Source organism: Chiloscyllium plagiosum, chromosome 23 (assembly GCF_004010195.1).
Source record: "Chiloscyllium plagiosum isolate BGI_BamShark_2017 chromosome 23, ASM401019v2, whole genome shotgun sequence".
Lineage (NCBI taxonomy): Eukaryota > Metazoa > Chordata > Chondrichthyes > Orectolobiformes > Hemiscylliidae > Chiloscyllium > Chiloscyllium plagiosum.
This window is the reverse complement of record NC_057732.1, coordinates 31257539-31281066: the sequence shown is the minus strand read 5'-3', so window position 1 is coordinate 31281066 and position 23528 is coordinate 31257539. Positions and strand designations below refer to the sequence as shown.

The 23528-nt window shown below is 39.8% G+C and overlaps 1 protein-coding gene across 5 annotated transcripts in view; it reads right to left on the bottom strand.

The window, feature by feature from the left end:
* The window catches only part of LOC122561734 (gamma-secretase activating protein), an 88678-nt gene that overhangs the window by 9044 nt on the left and 56106 nt on the right, over nucleotides 1-23528 (bottom strand). For 4 of the 5 annotated variants that reach the window (XM_043713816.1, XM_043713814.1, XM_043713815.1 and 1 more), the window contains 4 exons: nucleotides 21040-21135; nucleotides 15197-15267; nucleotides 13975-14075; nucleotides 13209-13328 (listed from right to left, as the gene is read on the bottom strand). In XM_043713816.1, coding sequence (XP_043569751.1) covers nucleotides 13209-13328; nucleotides 13975-14075; nucleotides 15197-15267; nucleotides 21040-21135 — 388 coding nt within the window. Of the gene's footprint in view, nucleotides 1-8237; nucleotides 8311-13208; nucleotides 13329-13974; nucleotides 14076-15196; nucleotides 15268-21039; nucleotides 21136-23528 lie in introns of all 5 variants that reach the window. The other variant, XR_006315096.1, reaches the window with a different exon arrangement.

The following is a 23528-nucleotide window of genomic DNA, read 5'->3' as shown; positions in this document are numbered from 1 at the left end:
TGAGTTCATGGAATGCCCTGCCAGTAGCAGTGTTGGACTCTCCCTCATAATGGGCATTTAAGCGGGCATTGGATAGGCATATGGAGGATAGTGGGCTAGTGTAGGTTAGGTGGGCTTGGATCGGCGCAACATCGAAGGGCGAAGGGCCTGTACTGCGCTGTGTTATAAAGAGATGGACTGAAAAGAGAATCATCCTGTCTGCTAATACATGATTGTAACCAGTGCAATCACCTCAGTCCTTAGCATCTTGCAAAGCATTTCAGATTATGGGAGGAGGCCAGTGCAAATAATTAATTGTTTATCTCAGTCAGCTGGATGGTTGGTTTGTAATGCAGAGTGACGCTGATCCTGGTTCAGTTCCTGCACTGGCTGAGGTCACAATGAAGGTCCCATTTTCTCAACCTCACATGAGTTGTGGTGACCCTCATGTTAAAAGCACCACCAGTTGCCTCTCTTGAATGAGAGAGCAGCCAATGGTCTGTTAGAACTATGGTGAATTTACCTTCCCTTACATACACACAGCAAGAAACGGAGTATTACCATTGACGAATGGTTAAATAGCGAACTAACATACCTCAAATTACAAAATCACATCAGGTTTATTAAGACATGAATTGAAATAACAGCAAAAACTAAAACTGAGAAATAATGCTAAAGGAATATTAAACCATTTTCCAACAACTTCAAGTAATTTTAAAGTAATAAAAATGTCTCAAAGTTTCAACAATTTTACATAATTAAGCTTGCCCAGCTGGGAGAAGCAAGTAGTTATTCATTAGTTCAGCTCATCTATTATGTAACAAAAACAAAGATTAGAAGCAGAATACTTGAATTTTGTTTTGAAACCAAACAACTAACTGAAAGTGTTTTTGCAATTCCTCAAAACAGACAAATATTTATTATTAATCAGAGATAACCCATTATAAAATGTTTCTTAGAACTATAACTGACAAAATCAAATTTTAGCTTCAAAGTCACAAATCTGCCTATAAATATTAGCCAAACAAGCAACATCTTCTCAGGACAGAGCAACACTGAGTACCTGATAAAGAGAATGCTATTGCTGGAACAAAGTTTATTGCTATAGCCTCCATGAAGGTTAACTTTAAAAATGAATATTTTAACTGTTAACAGAAAGTTAGAATTATGTTCTAAAACATATACTGTTAACATATAAATAAAAGCACTATTGGAGAGGCATCAGCATGAATTTTCACCAGGACAGATAAACAGTGAAATCAGAAGCCACACCCCCAATTGTGACAATTCCCATTTTTAAACAGGCAGATATGAGAAACATTTTGAGCACTGATGCATCTTCTGTCAACACACTTGAAAAGGATGTCAGTGCCACCTGATGTCATAACTGTGCACCCAAACTGCACTGGAACCAAAACCAGACGTAGTTGTTGATGCCTCTTCCTCCCACCCTACTGGCTGCTCACCACTGGCTATCTCTCATCCAGAACATGAATAATCCCATAGCCCTGAAGCCCAACAAGAGTCCCACAACAAGTATCAAAACTATGACACAGGTCCTACCCAGTCACTAGCAGTGACATCACAGGTACAGCGGCAGTATGAACTGAGAGTGCACCTCCTGAAATTTCAGTCGCAGCAAACCCAGCCTTTTGGCGTGTGGGGCTCATGGCAACTGGCTAACCAAAATCATCAGGTGCTAACTCAAACCAGATTTCAGAAGTCCAGGATTGTGAACCTTGTATGTGCAGTGCAGACCTGATAAGAACAGGTCTGAACTTAATTGGATAGCCAAGGTGCCTGTTTGAAGAAATAAGGTATCCCTTTTGATATGGCTCCAGCTTTGGGGAGGTCAGAATTGTTACATGTACATGTATAAAATTACACAAATCCATCAGCTATCATGTTAATTGGAATTATAAACAGACCTGTTAAAATCAACAGTCAAGAATGTTAACAGAGGATTTGTTAAGAGGGCCTTAAAAAAAGGCACTGTCAAGGCAGTTAAGGGTACTTTCCCTTTAAATCTTTGAAAGAAAAGCAAAATCAGCGCTTGCCAAATCACTGTTGACATGAAGACTTCCAATACCAAATTACAGCTACAGAACAGATTTCACAACCAACCACTATTACAATAGGGTCTCTGCCATTTCATAGCTTGACTGACAATGACAAGTAATCATAGACTCTTTGGAGTGAGATAATGAATTTCAATGTTTGTTGTTATCAGGGAGTGTGCACTTTTAATAAATGCCTAACGTCATTCAGGTCAATATACTTGAAGGAATGTAAACGTAGCAAGTTTTTCATAAATGAAAGCTTTTTTCAAAATAGCTGTCTGCAATAGCTATAAGTAGGAAATTTTATAAAACTTCATTTTATCAGGTTTCTGCATGGGTCCCAACATCTGGTTATGGTGGATTTAAGGGGTAAAGGCAAAAGGACAGGCGTCAGTTGACATGAAGCTGGCATAGAGGCCTTAAAGCATAATGGGTGGATACAAAGTTGGCATGAAATGTACAAGGTGTCACAGGGGTGAGTACAGGAGCATAGGCTGGCACCAGATTAAAGCGATTATGGAAATGTGTTCAAGTGTATAGGCTGACAGGAAGGCAAGAAAGGTCATGGTGGTTGGCCCAAAGGATGACCTAGGTTATCATACGTATGTTCTGAAGATGAGGTGGTCAAGGGGAGAGGAGTGGAGGGATGTGAAATGTTTTAAATTTTCCTTTTTCAATTTTGACCAATAGCAGAGCCTTAGGTGAGCCTGCTATGCAAACTACCTCTACACCCAGTATCTTTCTCACTATTTCCACGATCATGCACCCTGACTTGTAGTCTGTGATCCCTTCTAACTGAAAATCTAACATCTAGACAGCCATCTATAAAGTCAGATCAATGGAGGTAGGAAATTTTCCAAATTGTGGATACAAGCCCAGGGTGCTATTTTCTTTTTGTTGGCAATTTATACTTTAAACTGCAAAGAGGAACATTGTTACAACTCATTCTGGATCAGTGGTGCTGGAAGAGCACAGCAATTCAGACAGCATCCGACGAGCAGCAAAATCGACGTTTCGGGCAAAAGCCCTTCATCAGGAAGGGCTTTTGCCCGAAACATTGATTTTGCTGCTCGTCGGATGCTGCCTGAATTGCTGTGCTCTTCCAGCACCACTGATCCAGAATCTGGTTTCCAGCATCTGCAATCATTGTTTTTACCTCATTGTTACAACTCACATGAGCAACACACTGGAAATCATGCTCGCTATTACCACAGTTGCCACAAAACAAAGTTTTAAAATAAATACACAAGATCAACAATCTAACCCAGGTTAGTAAAAAACATGGGCCAGGTTGCGGGACTTAACCAGAATCATTATTTAATATAGGTATTGAGAGTCTAGTAATTGATTATCATTAAAGTAAACTCTACAAATTAAAATTCTAAGCCCTTTATAAACTCTCCCTTACATGCACACAGGTAAATAAACAGAGGGAAAACTGGAGAATCAGTTCCATAGTCATGTTCATGTGATCTGTTGGCTTGGTTCTTGCTGATACACAAGTTTCTCCTTGATCTTTCTTTCTCCGAATGCTTCCATTGACTTTCCAGAGGCACAGGACAGCTGTTTCACTGAAAGGTTTCTGACTTATCCAATTCAAAGTCACAACTTGCAACGTTTGCTGGTTTTCTCAGTTTTCAAATAGCTAACTGCAGAGTTACTGATTTCTCTTCTGGTATGACAAGCTTCGGGAACTAGCTTGCGGGAGAAGACAAGGTAGATAAACTATTTTCACTGGTTGGGGATTCTAGAACAAGGGGGCATAGCTTGAAAATTAGGGTCAGACCAATCAGGGAAGATGTAATGACACACCTCTACACACAAAGGGCGGTAGATGTCTGGAACTCAATTCCAGAAATGGCAGATGCTGGATCATTTGTTAATTTTAAATTGGACATAGACTTTTTTTTAAAAAAACAAAGTTATGAAGGGAAATAGGCCAAAGGCAGGTAAGTGGAGTTAGGCCACAAAATAGCCATAACCTAATTGAATGATGAAACAAGGTCAAGGAGCTGAATGGCCTACTCCTGCTCCTTCTGTCTTATTCAATCTTTAGTTGTTCAGCTATTGGGCAACCAATCACACAGTTATTGATAGACAGAGGACCTTTGTCATTGGTTTGTGGAGGCGGCACAATTTATTAAATCAGGCTTCAATTGTAAACAACCCCCCAGTTCATCTGCACATTTCTGGAACCCATAAACAGGGTTCACAACAAATATCAAATTCTTTACTTTGAAAACATGCAGTCATCTTTCTAACCCCTGGTTTTAAAACAGTTCTCTCTCTTTTCAGTCTACAGTATTAAAAAGCTCAAGAATAAAAAGACATGACCTTTACAATTTTCTCATTTATCACACATCACCTTCTATACAAATTATTGTCCTTCGAGCAAGCAGCTTCTCAGCTGACAGTTTCTTCTATTTCCATTTTGTGGAGTAGTAACTTGAAAGTGAACATCTCGAGGCACTTGCTTCAACTTTTGAGGAGCTCTTCAAAAATAATAAAGTAATAAAGTCTATTCTGATCATTCTTCTTACCTATGGCTATGTGAGCATGAATCTCCCAGAAACCTTTAGATGGCTGAGGCTAGATCTCTTCAATCTTCTCTCTCCCACCAGCAACATGAACAACTTACTAGGCATTCAGGAGATTCAGTGTCTATTCATTGTAAATAGAGATTTCTGCCATTGTCTCCAAGTGAAGGGGCTATTGTGATGCAGAACCTGGGTTCATTCTAATTACTCCAGAAGTGTGTCATAATATCTGTTTAGGTCTGATTAGAAAATAGCTAAAAACCTTATACCTTCCTCTTAGTAGAATAATCTAAGCCTTTAATCTCTAATAAATAAATGATACTCAGGCCAACTGTCAGTGCATACCTTCAGTAATAGAGTACTTATCTGTGTGCTTCTAAATGGTAGTGTTTGTAGGTTGATGGAATTTCATTGAGTTTCTGTCATGCATTGTGTAGATAGTATACACTGCTATATATTGGTCATGAAGTGAACAGATGTTAAAGATGGTAGTTGGGGTGCCAATGAAGCAGACTACCTTTTCCTCCATGGATCAAGCTTCCTATTGAAGCTGTATTCATCCATTCCTCACTTGTGACTGATGGTAGACAGGCTTTGGAAGATCAGGAGGTTTCTTGCCACAGAATTCTTAACCTCCGACCTGTTCTTGTAGTCCTAGTACTAAGATGGCTAGTTAAATTCAGATCCCAATCAACAATAACTCCATGTTGACCTCTAGTTAGAAATAAACATTGCCTGGCACTTGTGTAGCACACATGCTATTTGCCGCTATCAGTCCAGGCCTGGGTTTTGTTTCAGTCTTGCTGACTTTGGACATAAACTCCTTCAGTATCAGAGAAGTCAAAAATGTGCTGAGCATAGTGCAAATATCAGCAGGCATCCCCACTTGATAGTTAAAGATTCAACAATAGCCATTGATGAAGCAGGTATACTGAAATAACACACACAAATGCAGCCCCTGCATGCACCTAAAGAATCCCATCACCAAACTACCATCTTCCAGACCATCCATATCATCATAGTCCAGGAACCCTGCACCACATTGTTCTACCTCTTACCAAAAACTCAAACCTGTCAACCCATTGTTTCCACCTGCTCCTGCCCCAACGAACCTGTCTCCACATACCTTGACACCATCCTGATCTCCTTGGTTCAGAATCTCCCCACATACATTTGGGACACCACCAATGCCCTCCACCTCCTCCATGACTTTCTGTTCGCTGGCACTCAATGTCTCATCATGAACATCCAGTCCCTGTGCACGTCCATCCACCATGACGAAATCCTCCAAGTCCTCAGTTTCTTCCTCGCCCGGCAACCCAATCAGTACCCTTCCAAAGACACACATTCGATTGGCTGAACAGGTCATCACCCTCAATGATTTCTCCTTTGAATCGTCTCACTTCCTTCAAACCAAAGGGGTAGCCATGGGCACCCACACGCGCCCCAGCCATGCCTGCCTCTTCGTCAGGTATGTGGAACAGTTCATCATCTACAGTTACATTGGCACCATTCCCCACCTTTTCCTCTGTTACATCAATGATTATCGGCGCCACCTTGCGCTCCCATGAGGAGGTTGAATTGTTCACCAACTTGCTATGAAGGCGTAGAGGTGTACTGTACCTTTCAAAAAAAAAAGTTGAAAAGCTAACAAGGAAAACCTAAAAGCTGACAAAGCACAGAGAGTCCCAAACAAGGTAACAATATAACACTTGGTCGAAACAAACAGCAGCAGTTGGGTTGCCATAAAACAAAAAACAAATCCAAATTCAGCCAATTTAAATTACCCCCAAGATAACAAAATCGAATCAAATTTGAATTTAGTGTTTTGATAATATTAAAACCAATGAAATGATCCAATATTTTGGGGTATAAAACCAGACATTTTGAACAATTAAGGGGAGAACTGACACAGACCAGCAAAAGTAGACTGCTAGCTGAAGAGCTCTTTAAAAGGTACCTGCGTGTGGGGAGCGCACAGCAGAACATCGAAGCCAACCTGGAGAGAATCTTCAAAAGGAAAATCAGCAAAGCTGACTGGTTTTGAAATGTGATTTTTTTTCGTAAATCTTAATTGGGATTTTTAAAAAAAATCTGACTAGTATTGCCGAGTGGAAGGTAAAAGATTCTCTGTTGGACTTAAAATAATAAAGTTGTTAATTTTTACTTTAAATAACGATCTCTGGCATAGTTGTCTCTCGAATTTTAACAGAATATAGCACGGGGTGAATCTTTCTTGCATGGCTGGTTTAAATTAGCAGAGGGGTTTACACAGTGTCATAACAAACTTCAAGAACACCTTCCACCCTGAGCTCAAGTTCACCTGGACCATCTCTGACACCTCCCTCCCCTTCCTGTTCCTCTCCACCTTCATTTTCAGCGACTGTCTCAACATGGATATCTACTTCAAACTCACTGACTCCCACAGCTACCTGGACTACACCTCCTCCCATGGCCCCTCCTGTAAAAACGCTATCCCTTACTCTCAATTCTTCTGCCATATTTGCACCCAGGAGGATCAATTCCACTCCAGAACATCCAAGATGGCTTCCTACTTCAAGGACTGCAATTTCCCCTCCCATGTGGTCAACAATGTCCTCCAGCGCATCTCAACTTCCTACATCTCTGCCCATGAATACCACCCCTCCAACCACAACAACGACTCCCCAGTCCTCACTTTCCACTCCAATCTCTAGATACAACACATCATCTTCCACCATTTTTGCCACCTACAGTCAGACTCCACCACCAGAGATATACATTTCCCTCTCCACCCCTTTCAGCATTCCGCAGAGGTCATTCCCTCCACATCTCCCTCATTAGGTCCATACCCCCCACCAAACTACCCTCCACTGCTGGCATCTTCCCTTGCCACTGCAAGAGGCACAAAGTCTACAGCCACACCACCTCCTCACCTCCATCCAAGGTCCCAAAGGATCCTTCCACATCCGGCACATCTATCCAGCTCATCTACTGCGTCCATTGCTCTCTGTGGTCTCCTCTACATTGGGGAGACAGGATGCCAATGTGCAGATCATTTCAGAGAACATCTGTGGGACACACACACTAAACAACCCCACTAGCCTGTAGCTGACCACTTCAACTCGCCCTCGCACTCAACCAAGGACATGCAAGTCCTAGGCCATCTCCGCCACCTGAAAGAACACCCCATCTTCTGCCTTTGGACCTTCCAACCACAAGGAATCAATGTAGATTCTACCAGTTTCCCCATCTCCCCTCCCCCCACCTAATCCATGATCCAACCCTCCAACTTGGTACCACCCTCTTGAACTGTCCTGCTTGTCCATCTTCACTCTTACCTAACTGCTCCACCCTCCCCATTGACCGATCACTATAATCCCCCACCTTCATCTGTCTATTGCATTCCTAGCAACCTCCCTACCAGCCCCCTTGGGCTACCCACCGACCACATTCCTGAAGGGTTTATGATCAAAACATCGACTCTCCTGCTCCTCTGATGCTTTATGACCAGCTGTACTTTTCCAACACCACACGTTTTGACTATCATGATGTCAGGCAGAAGAACGCTCAGATGCAATGCCAAGACACTAAATTTTATCAATATATCAAGCAACCATTGTTATAAAGCAAGATGGGCTCTAGTAGACTGTATAAAGGATTACAAGTGCTTTTGACTTACTTCACCTATGATATCATCAGTTTGCAGAAGCACGGTCATGAATTTTCAGAGAATTGGAAACTTTTGCTGCACACTAGAATGGAGGAAACACAAGTTTGTTGATGGGGGTCACAAGGATAGGACCAAACATTTGCAATGATTTGCTATGCAACATGAGGGGGCATTGAGAGGAGGAAGCATGAGAGAAAGGTCTATGGGTTGGATGTAGATCGTCCAAAGAAGAGTCAAATAACAGTGCTCTGAGAGCACCATTCCTACTTAGTAACAGGGTCCCAAGTCAACGATTCACAAAAGAGGCGATCAACAAGATGTACCATCTCCTTCACATCAACTTGAAGCTTCAAAGCAGGGTACAATGGCCCAGATGGTTATTGTGAAGCACATTAAGACCATAACATTCCATGCCAATATATCCTTTCAAGTGGGAGATGTAGGCATTAATAACATCTTATAATTTGTCATTGATTGATGTCTCAGGGAGATATGTGCTGAGGAACAACAACTTATAATGCTTTTAATGCAATAGGAAGACCCAATGTACGGCACAAGAGCATTACAAGACTAAAAATGACATTGAACCAACAAAAGAGGTATTAGGTGAGAGGTGAGTTTGGAGGAGGTAAGCAAGATAAGGAGCAAGGATGGATGGTGAGTTGTTGTTGCCATTGCATGCTCCCAAACAGCAGGAGATACAAGAACCACAGGATTACTATTATGTCTTGTTGTAGGGTACTAATTAATTAAATCGCTTGAGCACATATTTAAAAAAAGACTGCTCGGACCCAGAGGTGTTGATGAAATACATAATGCTGCATTCTGAGAGTAAACCTACCACTAAGAGAAAAGATCCTAATCTAGTTTCATACTTCACCTTTTGTCTTGGATCCACGCAATATTGAAGTTCATCTCAGTGATTCCCCATGAATCCTTGTGGGCAGTCTGCCATATCTACTGTCTTTAGACCTTCAGAGCGCACCTGAGGATACACGCTCAGCTCTCTCTACAAATTACGTTGACACCCTATTGCTTACCCCCTTCCACTGTTGCACCATGAAGTTTAGAGACCTCCAATAACAACCGTGCAGCAACATATGAAGCAAGCAGCTTCCTCAAGCAATAGATTTGCTATTCAGGTTACTCACAGAAATCTCTCAAGCAAGGAGCCAGGGAGGATGTCCACTTTGTGGTGGTGTGCTGTGCCCATCACAAGCCAACAATTCAGAAAGCCCACCCTCCAAATCTGCAGGCCATTTCAGGTGATAATGGAAACAAGTGGAGGAGAAGACAAGGTGGTGGCCACTGGGAGAAGCTCACATTTATCAAATCCAGTTGGACAGAATCAGAGGAACCATATTGTGACACTTTGATTATTTCAGTTAATCAAAACTTCCCTAACTAATCAGTCAGTCACCAACTATTCACCCATCAGACTCCCCCATTACAACAAAATCTCCTTGGCTGAATATCATTCAATTTTAAAAAAGCAAATATCTTCAATCAACACAGTTATCCATCAACATATCATAATACCTAAAAGAAAAGCATTAATAACAGTTATACATTATCCTGTGTGTCTGCCTTACCTGTTTTATTGCCTGGCCTAGTGTGCACATAGCTGAAAATGTGTTGCTGGAAAAGCACAGGTCAGGTAGCATCCAAGGAACAGGAGAATCAACGTTTCGGGTATAAGCCCTTCTTCTCCTGTTCCTTGGATGCTGCCTGACCTGCTCCGCTTTTCCAGCAACACATTTTCAGCTCTGATCTCCAGCATCTGCAGTCCTCACTTTCTCCTAGTGTGCACATAGTGCTACCCCAGTAACTGTAGTATGGATGGTGAAATGCTGTTGCTTTGAGGGACTCAAAATTTCTCCATGGAGACAGCAGTCTGGACTGGCATGTAACACCAAGGTCACTTGATAGGGGACAACAGGTCATGGTCCACAATACTGCTATGAGTGTCATGAAGTGGGACATCAATAAACCTAGTAATCTGGAGGGCATATTGCTGGAGTCTGAGAGCCTGCATGCCCCATCATACAATGAGATGTACATCCATTATAGCCCATTAAGTGCCTAGATGTACTTCTTACTTTATGTAAACATTTTTTCCTTCTAATCATCCTTTGCTAATACAGTATCACAGATAGCTGCATATTTTGTTTGAGGTCATCATTGCTGTCCTAGAAGTTTGTAACGAAGACAATTCTGCCAACAGGGATATATACATAAATTTTTTTGCCTCTCGTGCTCTTATTCACAGATAGAAAGCAGTCCAGATTTGAATTGCCTAGGTAAATTCATGATCCTGTCAAAGGGAGTTTACATTCTCTGAGTTAATGAATTGTCCTTCAGATATCCAAATGTCTCTTTATGAATGTAGTCTATTCTTTTAAAGAGTTGCGCCTTTTGCCAAATACGACTTTTAATGAAGATATTTGTACAATTTGGACTTTTTGAAAAGGAAACACACAAAGTACAAAATGTTTATGCATCTTTAAACAGGATATCCCTTGAATATATTTGACCCTGAATTAATCAACTCTTACAGGAAAAACCTACTGCTTTGTATCTTCAAAGACATGAACACTGAAAAGTAAATCATGCTGGACAATTTATTAAAGTAATAAAACATCAGGAAGTAGATGGTTGTATCATATTTGTTAGTTATTCTAAAAAGTATTAGCTTTTTTTATTTTCAAGATTTTGTTGATTGATTATATAGTTAAGATAAACAAATAGGCCTCAAAATTCAGGTGTCCTTTTGAGGGTGCAGGATTTGATCCCGCACCTGAATATTGCAGCCTGATGCATCCTGATATTCAAAGGCTAGAGTCTCATGCCCCTGAAGCTGGTAATCTACATGAAGCCTCCAGAAAAGTATAGTTGAGAATTAGATTGCGATAAAGGCGGAGGGGGATAACGACCAAATGCAGGTAAATGGGATTAGTTCAGTTTATGATACCTGGTTTACATGGATGAATTGGACTGAAAAGGTCTGTTTCTGTGTTGTATGGGATGATTAATGCAAGATCAGCAACAGCCTTCTTGGATCATGACATTATGCAGAGGCTACTCTGACAATATTGGTTACCCAGGATGACTTGTGAATTGGAACGAGTACTGAAGCTGATGGTACTTACATGCACGTACCGTACTCCCTGCTAAGCACAGCGGTTGCTTGCAGGCTTTGGTGATGCAGCGAAAGAAGGATTTTGCACCATATACAATAAAAATATTTATTCTATTTTTATTCGAGAGACAGATATGGATATTGCGGGTTTATTAAGTTGACAGCTTTCGATGATTTGTCAAACTTATGCCCTTCAGGTGCTGCAGGGACCTTGTGGAGTCAGTAGATAAGTCTCTGGAATACCTGATCTTAGGAGCCAATAGCTGGTGTAGCAGATTCAAATTAAAAGCAGATATTTCATCTCTGCATGCAACATATGGAGGTAGAAGGATGTATGATTTTTGTGTTATTCAACAAACAAATCAATTTTGGTCTGATGGTGCAGTTGCAAGCAAATAACATATGTCTCCAAATGCACAATTAAGTTCAAAGCAGCCATTTCCTTTTGCACACAACACATGCTGACAGTCAATTTTTTTTTTTAAGTGCAACAACAAAGAATGGAACAGTGTGAGAATGACACAGGGGTCAAATGAAGTTGGTATTTGATTAAAAGATAAATCACCCCAAATAGTTTAATGTTAAATTGTGTCCATTAACAAATATTTCAGAGAACAGTTCTATGGGTCAAATGTCATTTTGAAATTAAATTTTGCTTTCAGCATATAGGGCCAAACATAGATATTACCTGATTAACTTGCAATTCTTTCAAAAATAGTTTCTGCTGTTACTTCTGTAACAAGGAGCAGCTATAGGTTAGAAACTCCTGCATCTTGCCAAACAGAAGACAAGATTTTCCTCCTTAGTTCTCATATTGCATATATGGAAATGATATATAAATATGAACATTGTAAATATATATTTGAAAAGTGTACATTTCCAAAAGGTTTCAATGGGAACACTCCACAAGTGTTGATTTTTTTTCCACAATTGTTTAAGACAGTGAAATAATTCACTTTTTGGCATTTAGAAAAGTGAATTATTTTACTGTCTAACACAACTTTAATCTGGACAAGAATGGGCACAAATATTTCTGATGATATGACTCACAATCTGGGATGTGCACAGCTGAATTTGTAAAACATGTGGGGAAAAGAAAAACTCTTTCCATACTACAGCTTTTATCAGAAATCAGAAAGCTCCTCACTTCAAGTAAAATTGGTTCAGTCCTTGAGCTATTTCATATATCCTTTATATTTAGAACAGTAACTTCATCCATAATTAACATAGTTACGCCTTCTCTATCATACTGAATAGATGATATGCAAGAATATTAAATACACTTTGCTGGCCTTGTTTTGGTCATGCCTCTTTTAATAAAGCAACTATGCCATGACCTCATTTTACAACTGTGTCTACAGCACACCAACATAAGTATTGACATTCTGGACTTGGATGAATATAATTGAGTACCTTCTTTGTTATTTCTATTACTTTCCTCAATCTTGTTCCTGCCATCTCTGGATTTTCCTAATTTATTGCTTTTTACATCTCTCTCCCCTCTGACGTTATTTCTTTCTGTTATGGCTTTCTGTTATATTCTGGTTTCCTCTTCCCTGGTTCGCCAAATTAGTGTAAACCCTTGGTAAGTGTACTAGGTTACAGGACAACAAAAATGTCTGATAACTGTTTCTAAAACATACAGGAATAAGGAGAAAGTTGACTGAGTAAAATTCCAGAAATTAAGTAAAAAAAAAAGTTTAATAACATTCAAGTAATAGAAACATATGAAAAGAAATAATCTTCATAAAAAATAAGTAATTACTATTTAATTCTTTTAAAATAAAAGGAGTATAGTTTTATTTTGTATTCAGATTTTTAAAAGAAGGAAAGTCTTTTACCTTCAAGTAGCTTGGTAACAAACCGTTCTGTTGGATGCAACACTCCAATATCAATATAATGCAGTAAAGTGTGTAAAGGAAGGCATCGGGCACCAATGGTTATGTGAACTGTATGATAACCTGCATTAAAAATCAATGAGCAGAGGAAAGAAAAAGTAAATAAAGAGGATGTGAAGTCAGTATTTATAATCAAGCACATTTTTATGCTTTTTCACAGAATTTGGTCATTCCTGAGTGCACTAGTATTTATTGTTCAGTGCTAATTGCCCTTGAGAAGGTAGTGGTAAACTGCCACCTTGAAATGCTGCAGTCCTCGGAAGGAGTAGGCACACTCAATGTTGATAGAAACAGAATGATATGAGCTTTTGACTCAGCAGATGTGAAGTTACAGTAATATAATTAGGACATGCAGGGCTTGGAAGGGACATGCAAATAGTAGTGTTCCTATGCAACTGCTATCCTTGTCCTTGACACTTTGGGGAAAACAGCCCCAGCCTACTCAGCCTCTCCCTACAGCTCAAATCCTCCAATCCCTATAAACCTTTTCTGAACCCTATGCCTTTTAAAATGTTGCAACTGTACCAGCCTCTATCTTGAAAGATAGTTAACACTAGTTTCAGTCTACAGCTGGGATCATCGTCTTGTGGAGAGAGGACCATCAATACAAACCATCCTCGAGCTTAATTTCATTCTAAGAAAAATTACAAAGTAGAAGGAGTAGCGTTTTTTAGTTTGAGTGTTTAGCTAATTAACCAATTCACATTACCTGGAGGTAAAGGTAGAAATAGTCCTTCAGCAGCTTCCAAAACACGAGTCATCATGTGGAATACAACAAACTCTGCAGAATTTATTTTCTCTCTGTTAGACCTACAATTTATCAAAGAAACAGCCTGAATCTAAAACCTCAATATTCCAGAGTCACTCAAGTGAAATTCATCATTGACAATCTTGCAAAACAGAGAAATTGTGGATTGGTTATGTGGGTGTAAACATACTATCCAATTAACAATGGAAGGGAAACAGTCAGACAGGATACATAATAAGCAACAAGTCCAGTAAGAACTCTTTTGTGCCCTTACAGAGTGATTGTAATCCCCACTGTGATCTTAGTACATGTAAAGATTCCATATATTAAACTGATGTATATATAGTGTTTTGTTGGATAGAAGATATCTGATCTCACAAGGAATTTTTTTGAATGTTTAAGCATCAAACTAGTTAACATTTTTCCCTCCCCTCAAAATAAAATCAAATGAAGCTAAAACTGGAAGAAGAAATCAATAATAAAATTTGAGAATTTTACTAATTCTCTAATCCTCTTCTTAGCATTACAGTATTAGTAAATTAGCAAATTTCCATTTTTCTGACTTTTCTACATGCTGGGGTTAACCTTGTGAACCTCCAGCATAATGCTAATCTACTTCCACTGACAGGAATGGTCATCTCTGCTCAGCTGCTGTATTGCTGAAACTCTAAATTGATACATCTATTACCTCCCTACGCAACCTTTTATCTTGTACTGTCCCTATACTTCAGCTTTTCAAACCTCTATTACAGACTCTCTGTGCTCATTAACCTACACTGCATTCTGGTCTACAACAGCTCGAATTTCAAATGTTCAGCCTGCAACCTTCTCCATTCCAACAACCTGCTAAAGACTCTGCTCTAATTAGATTAATTTTCTGCAAGCAAAATTAAAGGATGCCCTTTCTGTTGTCTTTCTCACTGGTTTTGAATCCAACAGGAACAAATTTCTATTAACAATATTGGCACATATAAATGTTCTCAACAGTCTACATACAAGTTTCCCTTTCACAGCCTCAAGTCTCATGTTCAAAATTTTAAACTATTACATATTAGATTTGACAGAAAATTTTGATAGCATTTGGATTTGACAAACTTTATAATCAATAGAACATATGTTTTCAATGCTAATTTGAACACACATTTGACATTAAAACCTGTTTTAAGTTAAAATTATCACTTACAAACACAGGATGTGGGTGTTGAGGCTGTACTTATTCCATATCTTATCTATGATCTGCCAGATGCATTCAAGCTATAAGGAAGAACAATTTATTTCAATTTGTTCAAAATAAACATTAACTTCACAAGTTTTCATCAGGATTGGTGCACAGTTGGTTTTAAACTTCGAAGTGCATAAACAATTCAACCACAAACAGAAGAAGTAGGCCATTCACGCTCTCAAGCTTGCCCCATCACTCAAGATCTTAGTCGAACCTATGTCTCTACTCCTCATGTGCCAGCTCAGCACAGCCATTAATTCCCCAGTATTCCACTAAAACATCTAGCTTCTCTTTAAATAGTTTGGTGATCTACTCTCCATAATTCTCTGCAATAGAAAATTCCAGCCATTCACTATTTTCTGGGAGAAGAAATTCCTTTGCATTTCAGTTCTAATGATTAAGTCCCCAAGTTTGAGTTTCTCCCACTCCTGGAAATATCTTCTCAATACCTATTCTATCAAACCACCTCAGAATCTTCTATGTTTCAATAAGATTATCCCTCATTCATCTAAACTCTAGTGAATGAAAGCCTGACCTGTCGAACTGTTTTTGATAAGTCAACCCATTTTTCCCCAAGAATCAGCCTAGTGAATCTCTTTGTACTGTCTTCAATGCCAATACAGTACACCTTTTCTTAAATTCTTAAAACTGTCCACACTTCTCCAATTGTGGTCTCACCAACTACTATAAATAGTTTCAAGAATTCCTTATTTTGAAATTTGAATCTCCAAGCAAAGAAGCCCAAAATTCCATTTGACTTCTTAATTGCTTGCTGGATCTACATACTAACGTGTCACACGCACAAAATCACCCAGGTCCTTCCATGCTGCACCTTTTTGAGTCTTGCTCCTTTAAATAATAGTCTGCCTTGTGATTCTTCTAACTTGAGCACATGACCTCACACTGCCCCATATTACACTCAATCTGCTGAATCGCTTGTAAATTCTTTATGTCCTGATCATAATATGCTCTCCCACCTGTTTTTGTTTCATTAGCAAATCTGAAATCACACTGTCCTGTCATCCATGTCATTAATACAGACGGTAAATGATTGAAGGTCTCAGAAAGACACGTGCTCACTCCACTACTTCTGTCTTCCAACATGAAAAGGACCCATTAATCCTGACTGTCTTCAGTGTGTGAATCAATCCTCAATCCATTCTATTATACTTCCCTCAATACTGTGAGCTCTTATCTTGAGCAACAATTTTTTACATGACACCTTATCAAATGCTTTCTGAAAATCCAAATACCAGTTCCCCTTCAAATTAACTCTGCTGGTCATATTTTCAAAGAAATGTAGACAATTTGTCCAACATTATCTCCTTTCCACAAAAGCATGTTAACGTTGGATTGCATGAAGTATTTCTAAATGCCTTGCTATTGCTTTCTTATTAACTCTAACAAGTAACACAGGAAGAAATGCATAAGAATCGGATGGGAAGCCAGTATACATTGGATGAGAAACAGAGGAGGCTATTTAGCCCATCATGTACGTGCAGACTCTGCAAGAACAGCTCAGCTAGATCCATTCCTCTACCCATAGTGAGGCCATAATTGGAGAAGTGTGGACAGTTTTAAGAATTTTAGAAAAGATGTAGACCTGCAGTTTTCTTTTCATTGGTCCTGCATTGACCTACAACAATTATGGGAAGACTACTGCTGCTCACATCCAATACCTGAACAACACAAACCAGAGGCCCTAGAAACAAATTGTGACAACATAAGTGACTTCCCATGCCTCCACACTTCAAAGACAGCTAACAACTGTCTGGATGCTCCAGAAATGCAGATCTAGAGGCTGACCTGCAGTGTTAGAGTGATGCCACAACTACAAGATGAAACAATAATAATGAATGATGAACTTGGATCATGTAAAAATTTCCATACAGAATGAATGAGGGGATTAATTTCTGTTCATCACTGTAAAGGGTAAAGAACATTGGCCTTACTCGCCACCAAAGTATAACAACAAGTAAAGAGAGGGGTTTGGAATAACACCACACAATGATGTAGAGTAAAATCAAGGGTCATCTCCTTTGAACAGGATGCCTCAGACAATGAAAATTGATGAGCTGAAGGTGGTTTTGAAAGCTCAACAGTCACGTTTTTACTAAACTAGTTGCAAAAAGTAAAGTCTGCAAGTTAAGCATCATGTCACGTTTTGGTAAACTAAAAATCACCAGATGGAGAAATAATTAAAAATGCAATAACTGTGGCCACTGATTGTTTATTCAAAGACTTCAGAAACAACTATAATCCAGAAAGAAACACTTGGTACCTCTACAGCAGTGAGACAAAGAAATCTTTGTCCAAAGATGTCCTTCAACAACTACAGCAGGTCCTGAAGGACTATGAATGCCTGTCACTGCAGTTTGATGCATCCATTAGCATTACCAACATCGTTTTAATGACAACAATTCTAGAGGATCTTTAGATTAGATTAGATTACTTACAGTGTGGAAACAGGCCCTTCGGCCCAACAGGTCCACACCGCCCCGCCGAAGCGCAACCCACCCATACCCCTACATTTACCCCTTATCTAACACTACGGGCAATTTAGCATGGTCAATTCACCTGACCTGCACATCTTTGGACTGTGGGAGGAAACCGGAGCACCCGGAGGAAACCCATGCAGACACGGGGCGAACGTGCAAACTCCACACAGTCAGTCGCCTGAGGCGGGAATTGAACCGAGGTCTCTGGCGCTGTGAGGCTTTTGCCTCTTAAAGAACGAACAAAGAGTGAGAATATCTACAATGAATTCAAGAGATAAGAGCTTGAAAAAAAAATCCAATCAAGAAAGTGGTTTCCATCAAAATTTGTGATGAACCCCCAACCATAATTAGTACACATGGGCATTGTTGTATTTTGCAGAAATGATCACAATTCCCTTTACAACTATGACTAAAATCATCCAGCAAACATAAGTAAAATGATAGACTTCGCTCATATAATTAATGTTTTGTTAAGTTTCTAAAATTGGTATGAGCAAGACCACTGGCTTAAATCCTTATTCAACAAAATTTTATGCTGCCTACAGTGAATTAATTCTCCATGCTGTGTGTGAGGTGGTTAAGTCAAGGGAAAGTCCTGTTAAGATTTTTAGATTGGAGGGCTAAAATCACCACTTCTTTTTTTCGAGGAATGGAATGTGCAGCGAACTGTCAACTGTGGTTGTTTGACTTCAAGTCCCTCATAGAAACAACAAAAACTGAACAAGCTGAACTGTGAGCTGCAGGAAAAGCACAAAGACTCAGCACAAATGATCAATGCTGTGAAGGCACTGAAGTTGAGATTGGGTCAGCGGCCTTCCCAATTAAAAACTGTTGCAACTCAAGTCTAGAGGAAATACTAGAAAAAAATGCAAATACAAAGAAAAATGGTTTTACCCTGAAACCGCTGTGCGCACCTGAGAAATGTTAGCAGGGGAATTTAAACAGGCAATTGCAGGAATGAGATGTGATAGAATGAATTGTCAAGTTTGTCTCAAATCCATTCCTTCAAATAGACATTGGTGGGTTGGTAATTCCATTAGGTTTTCGATTTGCAAAGCAGTGGAGTGGATTACTATATGAAATGATATTGAAATGAAAGTCAGATCAAGGGACAGTGATTTTGGCAACTCAGAGAAACATACCCACTGTCATCCCATGCTTTTAAAGTGAAAGCTTGCTTTGACTCTACACAACTCAGAGACAACATTCTCAAAGATAATCAAATCCTAGTATTACACCCATCTCAGAAACTCATCTGATGAATGATGTATGACTAGCAGTCTCAAACTACAACCCAGACTTCAAGGCACTGGCAAATAAGGCATAGTCACAAGTATCACATATGCTTGTACGACACCAAAAATAGACTATTATTTTCTTAGGTGCTTGCACAAATTCAAAAAGTGATCTTGTGCTTTAAAAGGTTGGAGACCACTGCTTTGGACTACCTTCCCAAGCCACTTTAGACAACTGTATTTATACATCTGGAATTACCCAAATTTAACTTAAGGACACTGGTTTGAAACCAGAGTTGTTGTCCTTCAAACAGAATTTGAAATTCTACCACGTTGTGATCGTTACCCCCTACAGGATCCTTAATTACAATATCTCATTAATCCTACCTCATTACATATTACTAGATTTAAATTACCTGTTCCTGGGGATAATTGTACAATGTACACAGGAATCTCAATTATCCGAAGGACACGGACGGGGAGTATTTCATTTGGTTAATCAAATGCCAGATAACATAGTTTAAATAAGCATCAGGACCTTGCAATCTTGCCAGATAATCCCATATTCAGATGATCGAATGCTGAATAATCGAGGTTCCTCTGTATTGTTCTAAGTAACAACTCCTAATGCACTCTACAAATTTCTTTTTCACCACAACCTAAAATCACTAGTTCCAAACATACAGACAAAGAAGGACACCACTTTGACTGGGACAACACACACATCCTAGTACAGGCAAAACAAAGACACACACGAGAATTGTTAGAGGCATGGCATTCTAACTAGAACTCCATCAATAAACACATCGATTTCAATTCTATCTACCTTCCTTTGAAAAGAAGAACTGGAAATAACATCACCCACCTTAAAACCAAACCCAAAACTAGAGATGGGGCATACCACCAGCCCTTCAACGGAGACTCTCACTGATGTTACCCAGTATGGTGATGAAATACCTGAAAACAAACCTTCAAGCTCAGCGAGCTAACTTACATACTTATCATCAACCTGAGCGACAAATCTTCTCAAAAATCTCTTTTTCATGTTACCCGTGCTCATCTGATTCATCCGCACAACTAGAGTGGCCTTTATACATGCCTCCATTGTATCTTAAATTTATAATTCATTCTACAGTGAGGCAACTCTTCAGGGGCTATTGACAACTCCCATCCACGTGTTCTTCCTCTTGCTGTTTTTTATTTCCCTCAAACTGATTCAACCATGATCTGTTGTACTTACATCATTATCAGACTGAAACTTTATGAACAAAGTTGACCCACTTTCTTTTACTTTTTGTTTGTTCTCCTGGAATGTTAAATACCCTTGAATATAGAGTTCTCAGTCTTAGCCACCCTGTAGCCATATCTCTTTAATAGCTATTAAGTCATTTTCTTACTATTTGCACAATCGACTCACCCATTGTTACAAATATATGCATTCAAATGAAGATTTAAGTTCTGATTTTTTACCATTACAGCTTGCAACTGGATGACTAGTCATTCCCTACAATGCAAAAAGATAGTTGATATTTTAAATAGCCCCAGTTTGTATACTGCTTCATCTACTCCCATCATATCTAGCCCTTAAAAAGATTTGTATTATATGCTTTCTAGAGGTTTTTCCAATCAATATATAGTAGCTTCCATTTATAATCAATGCTCCATTTTGTCATGTGGCTAACTATTCAGCATAGAAAAGCCTCTGTACTTTTAAAGCCTTTCTACAGATTAAGCATAATTTTGTACCTATTGCACAATATGGAAACGTTTACAACACAGTTGTAACTTAAACTGATGGGAAATGTTGCAAACGTAAACATGGCTAGAGCACTTTAGAATGGCCTAAATTGCTGCTGCTTGCATAACCATTTCACAAGAAAAAAAGTCCCATATTGTAAAATTTATCCTGTATGAACATACTTTACATTATCTCTCTGCTCCAAAATAACTGATTGTATGTGCTAAAATATCAAACTGCGACATGGCAGTAAAATAGCCATGTGCACTATAAATGGCAAATGCTTAATTAATGTTCAATCAGAGTGTTAAAAATAAGAAAAGTATCACAAACCAAGGTCACGGTATAGTTGTTAACTATCAGGTCAATCTTCTTCTTTCCTATATAATGAAGATATTTCATAAGGTGTTCCTTCAGTTTCTCAACCATCTATAGGAACCAAAGTATTGATCGCAATTAAGATCACATTTTTCACTACAAGGTCAGTAATAAAAGTAATCTGCCAATTTGCAGCCAATACACTAAAGAAATTGGCAATGGCCTTTAAACATGAGTAACATTCCCACCCTTACAGGAAGCACTTTTGAACAAACTGGATTTGCCAATTTTGTATGATGGATGATGTAACAGCCAAAGATTGTCATGTCTTTCATGGCAAATTTGTGTACAAGACATTCTTTCAATCCACTTAAATAGTGGAGGAATGAGTAAGCATTGCTATTTATGCTCAGAATAAACAGCATTGACAACATATAGCTGACAACTTTGAAGTTGACATTAAGTGAAATGGTCAGTAGTTTTTAGCCAAGCATCTGCCCATTATAAAACAAATATTTTAAGTGGTGGGAACTATACTTAATGAATCGTAATAATTTATCCAATGACAGGAGTGTATAGTACGCTATGCTGTCCTGTCAGTGGAATTGAAATGTCATTTGTATAACATAAAATTCAATTAATAAATCAAATTGGAAACTATTCTAATGGTGACCAGAGGGACTACCATCACTATCAGACCTGATTATCTAAAAGGTGATGAGAATATGGTTCAGCGGGACAGGGCAAGTGCTCAAACTTGGAGAAGCATATTGCCAAGGCGAGGCAGGAAGTGCACAGCTCCCTCTCCACTGTAAAAAAAAAAACATGGTCATCAGTTGTGAGGTACTCTCACTGTTGCTGTACATGGCGCAAGCCTGGCCCATTCCTCAGACCTGCAACACTGCAGTCACCCAAGCAGTCTTTCACTTCACCAGGATGTCAAAGATGGACCACATCTCCAGGGATGCAATGTACAAAGCTCTGGGGTAAGGGGTGGGTGGGATGGGGGGGAAAAAAAAAAAAAAAAAGAGGATGCACCCAACAATACCCTCATCCTGATGGCCTCCTTCATGTGTGGCTACATCAAGATGTGTGTAGACCCTCAGTCCACAACAGCAAGTGTCATTATGTACAGAAGTTCTGCCTGTCCCCAGGTGTTACAAAGAATGGGCGTCACCTTGGGGTCACAGAATGCTCCAAGTAGTTGCTCCGTGCCCCATCACCTGTCCCTCATAGAGAAATTTGCACAGAAAAGCATGTTTGAGCACAGGAAGAGGTCAGCACATAACATGGGGAATGGAGAGGGGTGCCCTGTTGGTTGGTTCCTGAGCAGACTGCCAAAGCCTTTTGGCAAAATGCCTTATGATCAGAACTTTCCAGCAAGCACTAAGACATAGCTTGGCTATTGGAGAGAGAATGGCACCACCTGTCAGATCCTTTATGCACACCCAGACTCTGAGCCACCAGATGCTGCCCTTGAAGCGGCTGTGGGGGTGGAGAGCACCTCTTTTTGGAATGTGCCAGGAGTACAAGGAAATTAGTGTATACTTGCAAAAGTCATTAAAAGGTGGAGAGAACAGGTAGTAAAGTGTAGAAGGGCTTATGCCCGAAACGTCGATTCTCCTGTTCCCTGGATGCTGCCTGACCTGCTGCGCTTTTCCAGCAACACATTTTCAGCTCTGATCTCCAGCATCTGCAGACCTCACTTTCTCCTGTACTGTATCCCCGTTTATATTAGTTGGGGCATGAATACTAAAGCAACAGAGGTTATGCTGAATGTGTAAAAGACGACATTTATTAGTCTTCAACTGGAGTATTGTGTGCAGTTCTTGATGCCACATTATAGGAAAGCCGTAAAAACATTGGAAGCTGCAGAAGAAATTTACAAAAATGATTTTGTTTTTATTTGCTCATAGGATGTGGATATCACTGGCTGAGCAGCATTTTATTGCCCATCCCAAGTTGCCTTTGAGTAAACGGTTCTGGATCAGTGGTGCTGGAAGAGCACAGCAATTCAGGCAGCATCCAATGAGCAGCGAAATCGACGTTTCGGGCAAAAGCCCTTCATCAGGAATAAAGGCAAAGAGCCTGAAGCGTGGAGAGATAAGCTAGAGGAGGGTGGGGGTGGGGAGAAAGTAGCATAGAGTACAATGGGTGAGTGGGGGAGGAGATGAAGGTGATAGGTCAGGGAGTGGATAGGTGGAAAAGGAGCTAGGCAGGTCAGACAAGTCCGGACAAGTCAAGGGGATAGTGCGGAGCTGGAAGTTTGAAACTAGGAAGAGGTGGGGGAAGGGGAAATGAGAAAGCTGTTGAAGTGTTCCGAGGCGGAAGATGAGGCGTTCTTCCTCCAGGCGTCTGGTGGTGAGGGAGCGGCGGTGAAGGAGGCCCAGGACCTCCATGTCCTCGGCAGAGTGGGAGGGGGAGTTGAAATGTTGGGCCACGGGGCGGTTTGGTTGATTGGTGCAGGTGTCTTGGAGATGTTCCCTAAAGCGCTCTGCTAGGAG